A 20109-nucleotide genomic window follows, 5' to 3' on the forward strand; every position below is an offset into this window, starting at 1 on the left:
TTGAAAGATGCTATATAAATCCGTCTTTTTTTTTCTTTTTCTTCTAATTATCTCGTATTCTCCCTTCCCCATGGAAGTGCATGCCAAGTGCAGACAGCTGTGATACTGCTGCCAGTGACCTAAGCTGCCACACTTACGGCTTTAACTTACACAAGCGCTGGTTATAGGACCCAGAGGGAAAATTCAAATCACACCATTCAATAAATTTGGTAACTTGTGGGCTCGCACCAGCTTGTCATAACATAACTGGATCACTAATGTACTTCATGGTCAGGAACCTGACCCCTCTACCCAGTCTGCCCTGTGCCATGACCCAGAAAGGGTCAATAAAAGTACAAACTGGGAATGGGCAATAAATGCAACTGTGTCGTGACAATTTAAAAAGAATACACAAAGGCTGAGCTAAAATACCTCGAGTGACTCGGGTGTATTTAATAATGGCCCAAACATTCACAGACTGCAACAACGCTGACTGGCTCACAACTACAGATTTCCAATGAAGGGGAATATTTGCACAGCAAAGGATACAGAGTCGAAACAGATTTAAAAATAAATTCGATTGTGGTGATAGGACAAGTTGAGAAGGCAGTTAAAGAAGCAGATGGGATCCTTGGTTTTGCAAATATAGGCTTGGAGTACAAAAACATGGAAGTTATGCTAAATCTTTATAAAGCTCTGGTTAGGCCTCAGCTGGCCTATCGTGTCCAATTCTGGCCATCACGCTTTCGGAAGGATGTCAAGATATTGGAGAGGGTGCAGAGTAGATTTACTAGACAGGAATGAGGGAGTTCAGTTATTTGGAGAAACTCGGGTTGTTCGCCTTAAACCGGAGGTGGTTAATGGAAGTTTTAATAGGTGTTCAAAATGAGGGGTTTTGCTAGAGTATATAAACGGGAATTGTTTTCAGTGGTAGGAGGGTCGGTAACCAGAGGACACAGATTTAAGATAATTAGGAAAAGAACCAGGAAAAATTAGAATTTTTTTTTTTTACTCAGCAAATTATCATCTGGAATGCACTGTCTTTAGAGTAGTGGAAGCAGTGGAAAGAGTAACTTTCAAAAAGGAATTTGCAGGGCAGCAAAGAGCAGCAGAACAGGACTAGCCAGGACAGGCGTGTTGGGCCGAATGGCCTCCCTCACTGCATTGTATGATTAATGGACAGAACTTCAATACCATGTCAGCTCATTTTCAGTGGGCCTGGCCAGAATTTCCTGTATCTGAATATTCCAGTTAATTATCAAATGAGTTATTGTGGTGGAAACTAACTATCCCAAGTCCCTCATCACTCCTACTGGAAAAGATAGCTGAAAGATCTTTTGTAATTCCTGGCCAGTACACAAACTGAATGATCCTTTCTGATAAATAAAAACTGCGAGGCTGGTAAAATAGCAGGTCCATCAGCCTCGATAAAGAGAGAAGATGTCTCTTCAGAACATTAATCTGCATTGACTCTCGGATGCAAACAGATTTGTGATTTTCCAGAGTGATTTGAATCCTTTCATTTCTGTGGGACAAATACATTTTCTGTGAAACATTGAAAAAAATGACATACATCCATGCTGAGCCATTGCCTGTGCAACATCCTCCAGCACCAAAAGCAAGCAGCACATTAAAATTTGAAATGCTAATACTATGCAAATCAAAACCTTAATGTACTAAGTATGCTTTTATTAGCATTTCAGTGGTTCTTAATTTAAATGGAATATGACATTTGCCTCTTAATATTCGATTACTTATTTAACTAATTGGGTCATTCTTGCACTAATGTGCCTCTGAAAGCACATAAGATTCTGCAGCCATTTGGCGCTCAAGCATACTTGGAAAGTTGAGTTATGGAGTGTCCTCGTTTCTAGGGTGATAGATTCCTCAAATGTAATACAGTAACATGCAACTCTGATAGAGCTGGGCAGTTAATGTGTTGTCCGCAGGACTTCAGTATAATGGGCATGTGAAATTTACAGAGTACTGTATGTCCACTTAAGACAGTGAAAAACAGTCAGCAGTAAAGCCGCATTCTTCCCAGAGACAACCATTTGAATGAGGTAACAGTAGGCTGAGGTAGTGGTGTTAACAGTTCTGTCAGTCATAAGAGCAATGAGAGGTGAATACTGACATCCATTACTTGTCACATAAGCATTCTGGCACAACTGCATGGTTTCCTATAACATTTTTGTTGCAATTTCTAAAATAAGCCCAGTGAACACAAATTTCATTTATGCACTAACTTCCATATCTTATGTAGATAGGATCCCAGCGAGTTAGGGACTGGAGTGCTGCAGCTCAATGGGACAGTACAGGGGTCATGTACTGGGATGGAAGCAGCTCGATGTGACAGGATGGGGTCAGGTACTGGGGGAATGGGGGGGGGGGGGGGTTTACAACTCGATGGGACTGTACGGGTGTGGGGGTGGTTAGGTGCTGTGGGGCTACAGCTTGATGTGACTACACGGGAACAGTGGGGGGGTAGCAGTTCGCTTGATGTCTTCGGGGGGAAAAAGTCCAGTAAACAAGCCAGAAACATTTCATCTATCCAAATATCCTCCCACTGCTAATTCACCACTTCAATTCTATTTGACAATGATGATTTACACTACGTTAACTCCAATCCCAGTAATGGCTGACAAAGATATTTTTCCTATAGGTACTAGATTATTAATGAATGAGCTCCTTTTTGAGCAGGTGCATGTTCATTAGATTGCCAGCTGCAGGGGTACCAGATGGTAAATGTAACTATCCGCTCCTCACAACATATCTGCCTCCACGAGTACCGTGTCCAATTTAAGAGCTGGTTAATTACTGAGCTTTGTGCCGTATGGCAGGGTTTTTTTTAAATCACATTTCTCAGCGACTGGCCCAACTAAATGTCAAGTAGTAAAATGTGATGAACATTACCTCAGTGTTTCTCCAAGCTAAAATATTACAAAAAGATGTTGATATGCTATTTGCATTTCGTAGAAGAGCATAAATGACTGAGAAATCAACGAGAGAGAGAGAAATAGAATCAATAAAATGTATTTTGAGCTTTTGAATCTAGTCCTTAGACAAAATTAACAGGCTGGGGGCTGATGGAACATAAGTGCACAGCAGATTGTTCTACATTGGAAAGGGAAAGACGTTAACATTTTGGGTGAAGACTGTTAGAACTGTACCTGAACATTACCTGTCAGATGCAGACAAGCCATGTGTACATTTCCAACCCTTTCTATTCTTATTTCAGATTCACATCATTTCCTGGTTTCAATAAAGTATTGTTTCAGAATTTTACACTGATTTACGCAAAATCACATTTTTTCTTAACCAGTATTTACAGTCTGAGAGGGACTCTTGATTGTCTCCTTCCTCTTGGGTTTCCATGGCGCTACTGCTGTTGCTAAAATCTATGGGGCCCGAAATTGGTCAATACCGATGGTCTGCTCATTTCTCGGCGGTATATCGTTTCATACCGCCGAAACTGAAGGCGGCAAAATTGGTGAAAAAATTTTTTGCTGTTATTTTGGCGGTAAGCATCTTAGTAGTCGATCAAGATCGACTCGCTGTTCGATGGGCGATGCAGTATGGAACTGCGCATGCGCAAAAAAAAAATCCGATTTTTTTTTTTTCCACAAGCGTTTTACCTGCGATTTCGGGGGTCAGGGGTCACCCACGCATGCGCAGTTAGTTGAGGAGGAGAGAATGAGGAGCAGCAAGGTAGTCGAAGGCCAGTGAGTTTGAAAATAGATACCACAGTGGAAATAAATTGGTAGCAACTAATAATTATTCAGTTTCAACACAAGAACAGATACTTAAGAAGGGAAAATTAATATCCAGAAAAAAATTATGTCAATGTTAAAGAAAACATTCAAGCGCAGGAATATCGAAAAGGAAGGGAGGTTGAGGACACCTGTCTTCGATGAGACAGAGTTACCTGCCCTTCTGTAGCACATCACAGAGAGGTATTCCGAGCTAACCATGGGTGGTTGTGGAAAGCCCCTCCCAAAGGAGTACAACCGAATTTGGGACAAGATCAGGGAGGCTGTGTCCTCAAAGTATGATGGTACGCACTGGAGAAAGGTGTTGCAAGAGTAAGTAATGATTTTATTTATGCCCCCACCCCCGCATGTGCTATGTACCATGTAAATGTGAGTTCAGTGTCACACGGATGATGTTACTTATCTTAAGGTTACGGCAATGTATTTGTGCTTTTCAGGAAATGACAAGAGGATCAACTCCCAGATCTGAAGCCTCGCCTTCCACAGCACGAGCTTCCCCTGAAGCCCCAGTTATTACGCCTGCAATATTTCCCCCCACCCCCCATGACAGCAACGGCACTTGGGGTGCAGTGCTGGACACTGGCTTGGTATAAACCCGGGGAGGTCCATACCATGGGCACTGGGAAAGGGAAGGCGGCAGTAAGAAAGGGAGGAATAGTCCCATGGGTGGTGTACCACATGGCCGTGGAAGAGGCAGAGGGCGTGGGCGGGGAAAGTAAAGGGTTTGTTATTAAAGTTATAAAATTTTGTTAAAGTAGGTACTAAAGTTTTGTAAGTTTTGTTAAAGTTGTAACAGTTAATTTTTACAAAGTTTTGAAATTGTTGTATATTTTTTAAATTTTCAGATAAACATTTGAATTGAATTTAAGCACTCTTGTACAGTGTCAAACTTTTGGGGCAACAGTCATGAGGGTCCTAAAACGCAGCTCTCCACGTTCAAGTAAAGCGTTCATTTGAGCTGCTGATGTAACAATTTTGCAGTGGCATACACTTCACGTGCCCTCCGCTGTGGTGTTGGGGGTGGTGCCATGGGTTCATCGGCAAGCTCCTAGTCATCCTCCTGCCTGCCCCTCATTGTCCTCTTATTCCTCCGTCTCCTGCACTCTCTCCTCAGGTGGTCCTGCAGTCCCCTGTGCCAATTCCTGTCCCCGCATGATTGCTAAATTATGCAAGGTGCAGCACACCACTGTGAACTTAGCAACCTGCTCAAGGTGGTATTGCAGCCTGCCTCCAGAGTGGTCCAAGCATCGAAAGCGCTGCTTCAGCACTCCAATTGTCTTTTCAATAATGTTACGTGTGGCTATATGGCTTTTATTGTGTTGTTGCTCGGGTTCTATGTGAGGGTTCCGTACGGGGGGGGGGTCAAGAGCCAGGTGACGAGGCCGTACTCTGTCGCCCAGCATCCACTTTGTGACTCAGACTTCAACAGTTTGGCCAGTGCTCTCCTGCAAGATATGCGCATCATGGATGCTCCCTAGAAAATTGACCTTCACTGCCATTATCCGCCGTGTATGGTCGCATACCAGCTGCACATTGAGGGAGTGGAATCCCTTACGGTTTTGGTACACCGCCTCCTGTAATGGTGCTCACAGAGCAATATGGGTACAGTCAATAGCACCCTGCACCTTGGAGAAGCCGGCAATGCGTGCAAATCCCAAAGCCCTGTCACTCTCAGCCTCTCTGCTCATTGGGAAGCTTATAAATTCTGTCCGGTGTGCATAGTGCTTCGATTACCTGTCGAATGCATCGATGAGTAGTGTGCTGAGAAATAGAGCATATGTCTCCAGTTGATGATTGAAAAGACCCACACGCATAAAAGGAAAGTGCTGCAGTCACCTTCATCTCGACAGCGTGTACAATAACGTTGGTGGCACTGGGCTGCAGGTCTGCCTTAATGAGCTGGCAAATGTCAGTCATAACCTCTTTTTGAGAGTGCAGCCTTCAGACACAGTTGATCGGTCAGGTCCAAGTATAAACACTTCTCCCTGAAGATCCTTTGTGGGTAAGGCCTCCTCCTCCTCATTCTGCAACCTCTTCCATGAGCATTATAACTCTGCTCAATAAACTTCCTCACATCTGGTTCCTCCATTAGACAGGTTGTCATCAATACAGGCTGAGATAACACAGGCCCCATTCTTTTTAAATCTCCACAATATTTTTCCATTAAAAAAATTATTAATAAAATGCCTTTCTATCTTAATTTACTCAGTAATAGTAAATATAAATAAAACAAAGGTTGAGAGAGGAAGAGAGACTGGAGATTAGAGAGCAGAGATGGTCAATCACATTTTCTCTTGTATTTTGTCTTAAGAATATGATGGGTGCAATCATAAGGCCAGAAGTGGGAATATTCACTGATGATTGCAGAATGTTCAGTTCCATTCGCAACTCCTCAGATAATGAAGCAGTCCGTGCCCACATGCAGCAAGACCTGGACAACATTCAGGCTTGGGCTGATAAGTGGCAAGTAACATTCACGCCCCAGTAGTGCCAGACATTGACGATCTCAAACTAGAGACTCTAACCACCTCCCCATGGCATTCAATGACATTACCATTATCGATCCCCCAGCAACATCCTGGGATCACCATTGACTAGAAACTTAACTGGACCAGCCTATAAATACTGTGGCTATAAGAACAGGTCAGAGGCTGGGTCTTCTGCGGCAAGTGACTCGCCTCCTAACTCCCCAAAGCATTTTCACCATGTACAAGGCACAAGTTAGGAGTGGGATGGAATACTCTCCACTTGCCTGGATGGGTGCAACTCCAACAATACTTAAGAAGCTCGACACCATCCAGGACAAAGCAGGCCGCTTGATTGGCACCCATCCACCACCTTCAACATTCACTCCCTCCACCACCGGCGCACCATGTCTGCAGTGTGTACCATCTACAAGATGCACTGCAGCAACTCGCCAAGGCTTCTTCGACAGCACCTCCAAAACACGCGACCTCTACCATCTAGAAAGACAAGGGCAGCAGGCGCATGGGAACATCACCACCTCCAGGTCACACACCATCCTGACTTGGAAATATGTCGTGTTCCCTCATCGTCACTGGCTCAAAATCCTGGAACTCACTAACCAACAGCATTGAGGGACAAGGACTGCCCTTCCCAAGGGCAATTGGGGATGGGCAATAAATGCTGGCTTTGTCAGAGACGCCACATCCCGTGAATGCATTAAAAAAAGTCTCACCTTATCACAAAAATATTTAAGTCTTGAATGCCACTTAGTCTTTAAGGATTGTTCAGTTGGTGAGGGCAAAGTGCTCATCCCTGAAGAGGGAACCAAGAGTAGCAGCACTCAGATGGAGAATGCCAATGTTAAGCGTCACTGGATGGTACTTTTGATTTTCAATTACTTTGCTTGTAAAGTTATCTGGATTCTATTAGACATGGAGAATTCTGCGTGGTTTATGAATTTATACTAAAGGGAGAGAAGTGTGTTTTATATAATCAAACTTACAATAGGTCTGCTCATGGGATTAGGCACAAATGTTTTGTTAAATTACAATTAAATAAAAACCACTGATGGAAAAATGCCATTACATTTTAAAAGCCGCTATAAAAACCATTAACCATCCAGACTTTCATTTAAAATCAGGTAAGTCATTTATTTTTAATAGCAAGATCGAGAGGAAAGGCAAATGTAAATCAATGGTTAATACAAAAGTGACGAAGACCACGTAAATATATTCGGGGAAAGAGGTACACATAAGAAATAGGAACAGAAGTAGGCCACCTGGCCCCTCGAGCCTGCTCCACCATTTAATATCATGGCTAATCTGATCATGGACTCAGCTCCACTCCCCTGCCCGCTCCCCATAACCCTTTATTCCCTTATTGCTCAAAAATCTGTCTATCTCTGTCTTAAATATATTCAATGCCCAGCCTCCACAGCTCTCTGGGGCAGAGAATTCCACAGATTTACAAACCTCAGAAAAAAAAATTCCTCCTCATCTCAGTTTTAAATGGGCAGCCCCTTATTCGAAGACTATGTCCCCTAGTTTTAGTTTCCCCTATGAGTGGAAATATCCTCTCTGCATCCACCCACTCATCTTATGTTTCAATAAGATCACCTCTCATTCTTCTAAACTCCAATGTGTACAGGCCTAACCTATCTTCATAAGTCAACCCCCTCATCTCCAGAATCAACCTAGTGAACCTTCTCTGAACAGCCTCCAATGCAAGTATATCCTTCCTTAAATACGGAGACCAAAATTGTACACAGTACTCGAGGTGTGGCCTCACCAATACCCTGTACATTGTAGCACGACTTCGCTGCTTTTATACTCCATCCCCCTTGCAATAAAGGTCAACATTCCATTTGCCTTCCTGATTACTTGCTGTACCTGCATACTAACATTTTGTGTTTCATGCTCGAGGACCCCAGGTCCCTTTGTACTGCAACACTTTATAATTTTTCTCCATTTAAATTATAATTTGTTTTTCGATTTTTTTTCTGCCAAAGTGTATAACCTCACATTTTCCCACATGATATACTCCATCTGCCAAATTTTTGCCCACTCACTTAGCCTGTCTATATCCCTTTGCAGATTTTTTGTGTCCTCCTCACAATTTGCTTTCCCACCCATCTTTGTATCATCAGCTAACTTGGCTACATTATACTCTGTCCCTTCATCCAAGTCTTTAATATAGATTGTAAATAGTTGAGGACCAGCACCGATCCCTGCGGCACCCCACTAGTCACCATTTGCCAACCAGAAAATGACCCATTTATCCAGACTCTTTGTTTTCTGTTAGCTAGCCAATCCTCTATCCATGCAAATATATTACTCCCAACTCGGTGAACTTTTATCTTGTGCAGTAACCTTTTATGTAGGGATTCAAATTCCTGGGGCATTGGAACCGGTTCTGGGGGAGGTGGGACCTGCACCTGGGCAGGACCGGAACCAATGTCCTAGGGGGAGTGTTTGCTAGTGCTGTTGGGGAGGAGTTAAACTAATATGGCAGGGGGATGGGAACCAATGCAGGGAGACAGAGGGAGACAAAAAGGAGGCAAAAGCAAAAGACAGAAAGGCGATGAGGAAAAGTGGAGGGCAGGGAAACCCAAGGCAAAGAACAAAAAGGGTCACTGTACAGCAAAATTCTAAAAGGACAAAGGGTGTTAAAAAAACAAGCCTGAAGGCTTTGTGTCTTAATGCAAGGAGTATCCGCAATAAGGTGGATGAATTAACTGTGCAAATAGATGTTAACAAATATGATGTGATTGGGATTACGGAGACGTGGCTCCAGGATGAGCAGGGCTGGGAACTCAACATCCAGGGGTATTCAACATTCAGGAAGGGTAGAATAAAAGGAAAAGGAGGTGGGGTATCATTGCTGGTTAAAGAGGAGATTAATGCAATAGTTAGGAAAGACATTAGCTTGGATGATGTGGAATCTATATGGGTAGAGCTGCAGAACACCAAAGGGCAAAAAACGTTAGTGGGAGTTGTGTACAGACCTCCAAACAGTAGTAGTGATGTTGGGGAGGGCATCAAACAGGAAATTAGGGGTGCATGCAATAAAGGTGCAGCAGTTATAATGGGTGACTTTAATATGCACATAGATTGGGCTAGCCAAACTGGAAGTAATACGCTGGAGGAGGATTTCCTGGAGTGCATAAGGGATGGTTTTCTAGACCAATATGTCGAGGAACCAACTAGGGGGGAGGCCATCTTAGACTGGGTGTTGTGTAATGAGAGAGGATTAATTAGCAATCTCATTGTGCGAGGCCCCTTGGGGAAGAGTGATCATAATATGGTGGAATTCTGCATTAGGATGGAGAATGAAACAGTTAATTCAGAGACCATGGTCCAGAACTTAAAGAAGGGTAACTTTGAAGGTATGAGGCGTGAATTGGCTAGGATAGATTGGCGAATAATACTTAAGGGGTTGACTGTGGATGGGCAATGGCAGACATTTAGAGACCGCATGGATGAATTACAACAATTGTACATTCCTGTCTGGCGTAAAAATAAAAAAGGGAAGGTGGCTCAACCGTGGCTATCTAGGGAAATCAGGGATAGTATTAAAGCCAAGGAAGTGGCATACAAATTGGCCAGAAATAGCAGCGAACCTGGGGACTGGGAGAAATTTAGAACTCAGCAGAGGAGGACAAAGGGTTTGATTAGGGCAGGGAAAATGGAGTACGAGAGAAGCTTGCAAGGAACATTAAGGCGGATTGCAAAAGTTTCTATAGGTATGTAAAGAGAAAAAGGTTAGTAAAGACAAACGTAGGTCCCCTGCAGTCAGAATCAGGGGAAGTCATAACGGGGAACAAAGAAATGGCAGACCAATTGAACAAGTACTTTGGTTCGGTATTCACTAAGGAGGACACAAACAACCTTCCAGATATAAAAGGGGTCAGAGGGTCTAGTAAGGAGGAGGAACTGAGGGAAATCTTTATTAGTCAGGAAATTGTGTTGGGGAAATTGATGGGATTGAAGGCCGATAAATCCCCAGGGCTTGATGGACTGCATCCCAGAGTACTTAAGGAGATGGCTTTGGAAATAGCGGATGCATTGACAGTCATTTTCCAACATTCCATTGACTCTGGATCAGTTCCTATCAGGTGGAGGGTAGCCAATGTAACCCCACTTTTAAAAAAAGGAGGGAGAGAAAACAGGGAATTATAGACCGGTCAGCCTGACCTCAGTAGTGGGTAAAATGATGGAACCAATTATTAAGGATGTCATAGCAGCGCATTTGGAAAATGGTGACATGATAGGTCCAAGTCAGCATGGATTTGTGAAAGGGAAATCATGCTTGACAAATCTTCTGGAATTTTTTGAGGATGTTTCCAGTAAAGTGGACAAAGGAGAACCAGTTGATGTGGTATATTTGGACTTTCAGAAGGCTTTCGACAAGGTCCCACACAAGAGATTAATGTGCAAAGTTTAAAGCACATGGGATTGGGGGTAGTGTGCTGACGTGGATTGAGAACTGGTTGTCAGACAGGAAGCAAAGAGTAGGAGTAAATGGGTACTTTTCAGAATGGCAGGCAGTGACTAGTGGGGTACCGCAAGGTTCTGTGCTGGGGCCCCAGCTCTTTACATTGTACATTAATGATTTAGACGAGGGGATTAAATGTAGTATCTCCAAATTTGCGGATGACACTAAGTTGGGTGGCAGTGTGGGCTGCGAGGAGGATGCTATGAGGCTGCAGGGTGACTTGGATAGGTTAGGTGAGTGGGCAAATGAATGGCAGATGAATTACAATGTGGATAAATGTGAGGTTATCCACTTTGGTGGTAAAAACAGAGGGACAGACTATTATCTGAATGGTGACAGATTAGGAAAAGGGAAGGTGCAACGAGACCTGGGTGTCATGGTACATCAATCATTAAAGGTTGGCATGCAGGTACAGCAGGCGGTTAAGAAAGCAAATGGCATGTTGGCCTTCATAGTGAGGGGATTTGAGTACAGGGGCAGGGAGGTGTTGCTACAGTTGTACAGGGCCTTGGTGAGGCCACACCTGGAGTATTGTGTACAGTTTTGGTCTCCTAACTTGAGGAAGGACATTCTTGCTATTGAGGGAGTGCAGCGAAGATTCACCAGACTGATTCCCGGGATGGTGGGACTGACCTATCAAGAAAGACTGGATCAACTGGGCTTGTATTCACTGGAGTTCAGAAGAATGAGAGGGGACCTCATAGAAACGTTTAAAATTCTGACGGGTTTAGACAGGTTAGATGCAGGAAGAATGTTCCCAATGTTGGGGAAGTCCAGAACCAGGGGTCACAGTCTAAGGATAAGGGGTAAGCCATTTAGGACCGAGATGAGGAGAAACTTCTTCACCCAGAGAGTGGTGAACCTGTGGAATTCTCTACCACAGAAAGTAGCTGAGGCCAATTCACTAAATATATTCAAAAGGGAGTTAGATGAAGTCCTTACTACTCGGGGGATCAAGGGGTATGGCGAGAAAGCAGGAAGGGGGTACTGAAGTTTCATGTTCAGCCATGAACTCATTGAATGGCGGTGCAGGCTAGAAGGGCTGAATGGCCTGCTCCTGCAGCTATTTTCTATGTTTCTATGTTACCTTATCGAATGTCTTCTGGAAATCCAAATACACCACATCCACTGATTCCCCCTTATCCACCCTGCTCGTTACATCCTCAAAGAGCTCTAGCAAATTTGCCAAACATGATTTCCTTTTCATAAAATCATGCTGACTCTGCTTGATTGAATTATGCTTTTCCAAATGTCCTGCTACTGCTTCCTTAATAATGGACTCCAGCATTTTCCCAACGTGGCTAACCGGTCTATAGTTTCCTGCTTTTTATCTGCCTCCTTTTTTAAATAGGGGCATTAAATTTGTGGTTTTCCAACCCGCTGGAACCACCTCAGAATCTGGGGAATTTTGGTAGATTACAACCAATGCATCCATTATCTCTGCAGCCACTTATTTTAAAACCCTAGAATGTAAGCCATCAAGTCCAGGGGACTTGTCCACCTTTCGTCCCATTATTTTACCGAGTACTATTTCATTAGTGATAGTGATTGTATTAAGTTCCTCCCTCCCTAAAGCCCCTTGATTATTTACTATTGGGATGTTTTTAGTGTCTTCTACCTTGAAGACCAATACAAAATATTTGTTCAATGTCTCTGCCATCTCTCTGTTCTCCATTATTAATTCCTCATCATCCAGGGGACCAACATTTACATTAGCCAGAGTATTATGTACCTGTAGAAACTCTTACTATCTGGTTTTATATTTCATGCTAGTTTACTTTCTTCTATCTTCCCTCTCTATCAATTTTTTTTGGTTGTTTTTTGCTGGCTTTTAAAAGTTTCCCAATCCTCTGGCCTCCCACTTGTCTTGGCCACATTGTATGCCCTTGTTTTCAATTTGATACCATCCCTTATTTTCTTAGATAGCCACGGATGGTTATCCCTTCTCTTACAATCTTTCCTTCTCATTGGGATATATTTTTGTTGCGCGTTATGACTACAAGAATACTTAGCTTATCAAGTTTTTAGGACCTTTAGCATAATTTTGTTTGGTACTAGTGCACGATAGGAAACAAAAATCGTTCTGCGCCAATCTTGTGCAATGCCACTGGTTTGCAGAGACTGAATAAGTCAAATATTTCCCAGATGGTTTGGGGATTATATTCCACAATTCTGCGCAAATCACAAATCTTGCTTTTGCTTTTAATTCATCACCTTCAAATTGCGTTTTCCAACCTCTCCCCTACCAAATGACAGACCTGTAACCATCTTAGTGTTACACAAATCAAAATACTCTCTCCAAGCACAGCCCAACATTGTCAGGACAAAATCTCATTGTACTGTTTGGTGCTTCTTTCTCTGCACTCTCCTTCCTCCAGCTCAAGTGGGCACAGTACGAGAACTTCACATACCCACCATTGTGCTTTACTGAAATCCCAGAAGAAGAAAAACCATCCACAGAGAATCATGTTAATAATTTTGCACACGCCAGTACGTTTCATTGAAATGCTCAGGATAAGAACGTTAATACTGTAGAAACATTTGTAGCCAGACCAGACTTAAAATATTAAATCTGGAATGGGAGAATGCCAGAAAAAAGCTTCACACTTCTTTGGAATTCTCTGTCTGTATCAAACCACCTAACTTTGAGTTATTTGTAACCCAATTAAAAGCAGCTTATACTCAATCAAAATAAAAGTAGTTTTAGGAGTAGTTACAAGGAAATCATTTAGAAGACTACAGGAAAAAGAAACAACCGACAGCTTGAAAGCTACTGAAGCGTGTATTGATTATTTTGATGTAACTATACATGAAAGCTTTTATTCTTTGATCCCAATTCAAACACATTGAATTGCTGAATGATTAAAAAGTGCAGACTGCTAATTACATCCTCTCATTTCTTATTTAGGAAACAAATCACTTTTCATTATTCTATACTTGAAGCACATTAATTTATGCCTAATTATAAATGTTGTAGATAGGAGAATTGGCAAGGTTTAGACGAGGTCAACGCATCTTCCCTCTTTACATTTTGAGTGCTGAATGTCTTTTGTTGGAAAAGGGACAAATGCTAAAAGTCATTAAGGCAATGTGAATTATTCATTAAAAAATTACTTTCACAATTATTTTTTTTCAAAGTCTTAATACAAAGTCAGAGAAAGGGCACAAAAAGAAGATTTTAAGTAACAGATTTTAATGAATAGTTTGCTGTAATACATAACAGGTCATGAGTACAATTGAAACACATTTTTTCCCTCTCTGGCTTGTTGGGGAGGAGAAAAAAAGGTGGAGGGCTTGACTTTTGCATCACTAGCAGCTTGTGTCTCTTCTCAGTGAAGTTCCCATCCAACAAGCAGTTAACATGGTTTTACATTACAGAACACCGTGTCATGATTCACCAGTCACCAAGGCAAAAAACTTTCAAAAACCAGAGAGAGAGAAAAGAAAAGATGGACAGTGTACACATTTTTAGAAGAAATGGGAAACTCTTTTCACCTGCGCCACCTCGGAAACCAGGGCAAGTTTAGCATTAATGCTAGTTTCTGCGAAGAGCAGAGGAATGTCTTGGGTATTGCACACTTGCAGGGTTCGTTCGGCTGAGGAGGGAAAGAAAAGGGCACACGTGTATGTTTGCGTGCGTGTAAAAAATAGTTGGATTAAGGTGACCAGTAACCTGTGCACTCACCTATTATCAATGTGAGCTGCCCTTCCTTTAACCCACATCATGAAGTCTCACCACTGCAAAGGAAATATGTAGCTGAAATTTGCATTTCAGTACTAGACAGTGACTATTAAAGAGGGAGTGTGGAAAAGAAACAAAAACAAAAGCTGCAACTACCACCATTTATTAATTATTAATAAAGACATTTTCATGATAAAAAGATTTTAAATTTCCTCTATTAAGACTGGAACATATCACCAAACTATTTACATTCCAGTAATCGTTTTTTTTTTTGGTACCTTTACAAAGACCTTTAATAGTTTTGCATTCATTTGTTACATAAAGGATATTTACACAAGCTGATTATCACACTGCTGGAGAGAATGATTGTGTCCAGGTGAAGAACAACAAAACTTTTAATGATTATACTCTGGATTTTAATGATTTTGTCGGGGACCTGACTTAAAGGCCATTAAGATAGGTACAAAAATTACTTTTGATATGAACCGCTTTGCCCAACCCATGTAATCCTCCCTGCCCTGTGATTTCAGTAGAGTTAAAATTCATCTACATTTAAAAAGGCTTTCAGGTGTATCTCGCAAACAAGGTGCCAATGAAAGGGATTTTACTTAAACAACCTCTGTTAGGAGACAGACATACACGTTCAATAGCACAGATCTTGCCAATTACTAGATTTCTCCCCAATACAAAATATGCCATATTCTCCACAAAACTTGTTCTTTACAGCTATAAAAATTTAAGACAACCTATCTTCACGTGTTTCAAGTACTATTTTGTGCAGTCTTCACAACTTCATCTAGTTATTGGAGTCTTTCCAGCCTTCTCATTTGCTAAAGTTTGCAAAATTGGCAAAGGCATCTTGCTTGGATTGCACCATTGTAGGCGTCATGCTGGCATTGAGACCCATGACGGGAGCACCCATTCCCATGGAACCTGTCATGGCCATGCCAGCTGGAGCCATTCCCATGCTCATTCCCATCATTCCTTGGTTCATCACACTGCTCTGAGGTATACCCACAGGATTCATCCCTATGGCACTGGTCCCCATCATGTTTTGCATCCCCATGCCCAAAGGAGACGCGACTGGAGGTCGTGGAGGCATCATGTTGGTTGGCGAGTTAATGGATACAGTTGAAAAGCTTTGGGCCACCAAGTTTATTGGTTGCTGTGTGCCTGCGAAGAAGAGAACAGATAAGTGTTTTGTTTTTAAAACGCCTTCCACAATTTTCTCTCCTGCTCTCCTAATGCGGCCAATTAATGGTATGGTAGGAATCCATGGGTGTCAAGCCTCTGAAGGTTGTGGTAATTCTAAATGGATCAGCCAGCTATTTAACAGTGAGAGGCATGACAGTCAAAGCCAACTCTGCCCTCATTTGAAATCTACACATGCACTTTTCCAGTCACTAGATAGCAATGCAGAGAAGAAATACCGGATGATTCCCCAACATCGCCCCCCCCACCACCCTCCCTCCCTCCCTCCCTCCCGACTTAACCAGAGACACGGAGGCCAATTGTAGCATCCCCAATAAAACTATAGAAATTTAAATTCCTGCTTTGTGTAACACTGTACAATATTCTAACTTGGACGAATATCGCACGCATTCCTTCATTGTCACTGGGTCAAAATCCTGGAATTCCCTATCCAACACCATTGTGGGAGCACCTTCACCACAAGGACTGCAGCAGTTCAGGGCAACCTATCATCGTCACATGGCTTCGAGGGATGAGCAATCAATGCAGCTTTTCCAGTGTTGCTCACATCCGAAGATGACTTTTGAAAATGCATGAAATAGTGATACTTGAAGATGGTTAATTATCTTTGGAATCGCACTAAGCAAGTCATGCTGCCATTTGGTATTGAACCAACAGACCACTGGATTGAGATTTCCAAAACCCATTCAACTTTGGACCCGCAACACAACAACAAAGAAAAATTGCAATGTGGCCTGTTGAAGATCAGCCTTCATCTCATCCATCTACTGCTCCCTGGAGACTGCAGTAGCAGTGACGGTCTACCGACAGATATAATGCTTACGAAACAAGCTAAGAGATAACAAGGACAAAATGTTACTAATCCATCACTTGGACAATGGACATAAAACCAGATAGAAACAGAAAAAGGGTCACCTCGGCAGTTCAGTTTCCACCCAGAAGACAATTTAGAATTTTACATGTTTGTAGATGGATGGAAAAAGATAGATATTAAAAATAAATGCAAGTGAAGATCAAGAATAGTATGTTCCCGACCCTCCTCAGCCCATGTTCCTGATCTCCCCCCGCCGACCCCAAGTACCTGACATTTATGCCTCCACCCCCAACGATGGGGGCATTGTGTGGGGTCACAGATTGTTAACAGCTTTATTGGGTATGAAGTGAACAAGTCGTGACTTCCGAATTTTGTCCACTCCAATAATGTCACTTGTCACACACGGGATCTATCTTCCCCTTCTCTCTCCCCACCGAGTCCCGCTCCCTCCACCCTTCTCTCTCACCGTCCCACCCCGCTGCCTCAGTCTCTCGCTCTCTTTCCCCTCCCCCGAAAGTCTCTCTCTCGTTTTCTCTCTCTCTCTCTCTCTCTCTCATTCCTTCCCCACCCCCCGTCTCCCTCTCACCCTCTCCCCAACCCCGCCGTCACACACACTCTCTCTCTCTCTCTCCCCCCCACCAGCCCCGTCTCTCGCCCCCAACCCCCCCGAGCCCAGTCTCTCTCTCTCTCTCTCCCCCCCCCCAGCCCCGTCTCTCTCTCTCTCTCCCCCCCCCGCCAGCCCCTTCTCTCTCTCTCTCTCCCCCCCCTCCAGCTTCGTCTCTCTCTCTTCCCCCCCCCCCCGCCCCCAGCCCCGTCTCTCTCTCTCTCCCCACTGCCCCCAGCCCCGTCTCTCTCTCCCCCGCGCCCCCAGCCCCGTCTCTCTCTCCCCGCCCCCAGCCCCGTCTCTCTCTCCCCCGCGCCCCCAGCCCGCCTCTCCCCCCCGCCCCCAGCCCCGTCTCTCTCTCCCCCGCCCCCAGCCCCATCTCTCTCTCTCTCTCTCTCCCCCCACTCCCATCTCTCTCTCTCTCTCTCTCTCTCCCCCCACTCCCATCTCTCTCTCTCTCTCTCTCTCTCTCTCTCTCCCCCCACCCCCATCTCTCTCCCCCTACCCCCATCTCTCTCTCTCTCTCTCCCCCACCCCCATCTCTCTCTCTCCCCACCCCCATCTCTCTCTCTCTCTCCCCCACCCCCATCTCTCTCTCTCTCTCCCCCACCCCCATCTCTCTCTCTCTCTCCCCCACCCCCATCTCTCTCTCTCTCTCTCTCTCTCTCCCCCACCCCATCTCTCTCTCCCCCCACCCCATCTCTCTCCCCTAACCCCATCTCTCTCTCCCCCCACCCCATCTCTCTCTCCCCCCACCCCATCTCTCTCTCCCCCACCCCATCTCTCTCTCTCCCCCCACTCCAGCTCTCTCTCTATCCCCACCCCAGCTCTCTCTCTCTCCCCACCCCATCTCTCTCTCTCTCTCCCCACCCCATCTCTCTCTCTCTCCCCCCACCCCATCTCTCTCTCTCTCATCTCTCTCTCCCCCCACCCCATCTCTCTCTCCCCCCACCCCATCTCTCTCTCTTCTCTCTCTCTCTCCCCCCACCCCCATCTCTCTCTCTCTCTCCTCTCTCCCCCACCCATCTCTCTCTCTCCCGACCCCCCCCACCCCATCTCTCGCTCCCCCCACCCCATCTCTCTCCCCCCACACCCCATCTCTCTCTCTCCCCCACCCCATCTCTCTCTCTCCCCCCACCCCATCTCTCTCTCTCTCCCCCACTCCAGCTCTCTCTCTCCCCCCACCCCAGCTCTCTCTCTCCCCACCCCATTTCGCTCTCTCTCTCTCCCCCCCACCCCATCTCTCTCTCTCCCCCCCACCCCATCTCTCTCTCTCCCCCCACCCCCATCTCTCTCTCTCCCCCACCCCCATCTCTCTCTCTCCCCCCACCCCCATCTCTCTCTCCCCCCACCCCCATCTCTCTCTCTCTCTCCCCCCACCCCCATCTCTCTCTCTCTCTCTCCCCCCACCCCCATCTCTCTCTCTCTCTCCCCCACCCCCATCTCTCTCTCTCTCTCTCCCCCCACCCCCATCTCTCTCTCTCTCTCTCCCCCCACCCCCATCTCTCTCTCTCTCTCTCTCCCCCCACCCCCATCTCTCTCTCTCTCTCTCCCCCCACCCCCATCTCTCTCTCTCTCTCTCCCCCCACCCCCATCTCTCTCTCTCTCCCCCCCACCCCCATCTCTCTCTCTCTCTCCCCCCACCCCCATCTCTCTCTCTCTCCCCCCACCCCCATCTCTCTCTCTCTCCCCCCACCCCCATCTCTCTCTCTCTCTCTCTCTCTCTCCCCCACCCCCATCTCTCTGTCTCTCTCCCCCCACCCCCATCTCTCTCTCTCTCCCCACCCCCATCTCTCTCTCTCTCCCCCACCCCCATCTCTCTCTCTCTCCCCCCACCCCCATCACTCTCTCTCTCCCCCCACCCCCATCACTCTCTCTCTCCCCCCACCCCCATCTCTCTCTCTCTCCCCCCACCCCCATCTCTCTCTCTCCCCCCCACCCCCATCTCTCTCTCTCCCCCCACCCCCATCTCTCTCTCTCTCCCCCCACCCCCATCTCTCTCTCTCTTTCCTCCCCCCTCGCCTCTCTCCAGCCGCCCTCCCCTCCCCCATCTCTCTTTAGACCCCCTCCCCCCATCTCTCTCTCTAGCCCCCCTCCCCCCTATCTCCCCCCCTCGTCTCTCTCTCCTCCCCTCCCCCTCCGTCTCTCTCTCTCTCCCCCCCAGTCTCTCTCCTCACCCCTTCCCCGTCTCTCTCTTTCTCTCTCCACCCCTCTCCCCCCCCCGCTCTCCTTCCCCCCTCCTCCCTCTCTCTTCCCCCCCCCCCACCGTCTCCCTCTCATCTCCCCCCACAAACTCACTCTCTCCCCCCATCCCCCTCCACAAACTCTCTCTCTCTCCCCCCATCCCTCTCCACAAACTCACTCTCTCTCTCTCCCCCCTCCCCCAACTCTCTCTCTCCCCCCGTCCCCTCCACAAACTCTCTCTCTCCCCCCCCTCCCCTCCACAAACTCTCTCTCTCCCCCCTCCCCTCCACAAACTCTCTCTCTCCCCCCCCCTCCCCTCCACAAACTCTCTCTCTCCCCCCTCCCCTCACAAACTCTCTCTCTCCCCCCTCCCCTCCACAAACTATCTCTCCCCCCTCCCCCTCCACAAACTCTCTCTCTCCCCTCCCCCTCCACAAACTCTCTCTCTCCCCCCTCCCCCTCCACAAACTCTCTCTCCCCCCACTCCCACTCCACAAACTCACTCTCCCCCCCCTCCCCACAAACTCTCTCTCCCCCCTCCCCACAAAGTCTCTCTCCCCCCCCTCCCCCACAAACTCTCTCCCCCCCTCCCCCACAAACTCTCTCCCCCCCTCCCCCACAAACTCTCTCCCCCCCTCCCCCACAAACTCTCTCCACCCTCCCCCCACAAACTCTCACTTCCCCCCACCCCCACAAACTCTCTCTTCCCCCTCCCCACACAAACTCTCTCTTCCCCCTCCCCCACAAACAAACTCTCTCTCTCCCACCTCCCCCCACAAACAAACTCTCTCTCTCCCACCTCCCCCGCACAAACTCTCTCTCCCCCTCCCCCCCCACAAACTCTCTCTCCCCCTTCCCCCCCACAAACTCTCCCCCCCCTCCCCACAAACTCTCTCCCCCCCAC

At 46.1% G+C, this 20109-nt stretch overlaps 1 protein-coding gene across 5 annotated transcripts in view; it reads right to left on the minus strand.

Moving 5' to 3' along the window:
- Positions 1-1412: 1412 nt before the first annotated feature.
- Positions 1413-20109, minus strand: part of clint1a (clathrin interactor 1a) — a 215066-nt gene continuing 196369 nt past the window's right edge. For 3 of the 5 annotated variants that reach the window (XM_070878582.1, XM_070878583.1, XM_070878584.1), the window contains one exon: positions 13882-15564. In XM_070878582.1, the coding sequence (XP_070734683.1) occupies positions 15215-15564 (350 nt within the window). In that variant the 3' untranslated portion in view covers positions 13882-15214. Of the gene's footprint in view, positions 1505-13881; positions 15565-20109 lie in introns of those variants that run through there. The other 2 variants (XM_070878585.1, XM_070878586.1) reach the window with 1 other exon arrangement.

This window comes from Pristiophorus japonicus, chromosome 4, assembly GCF_044704955.1.
Source record: "Pristiophorus japonicus isolate sPriJap1 chromosome 4, sPriJap1.hap1, whole genome shotgun sequence".
Classification (NCBI taxonomy): domain Eukaryota; kingdom Metazoa; phylum Chordata; class Chondrichthyes; family Pristiophoridae; genus Pristiophorus; species Pristiophorus japonicus.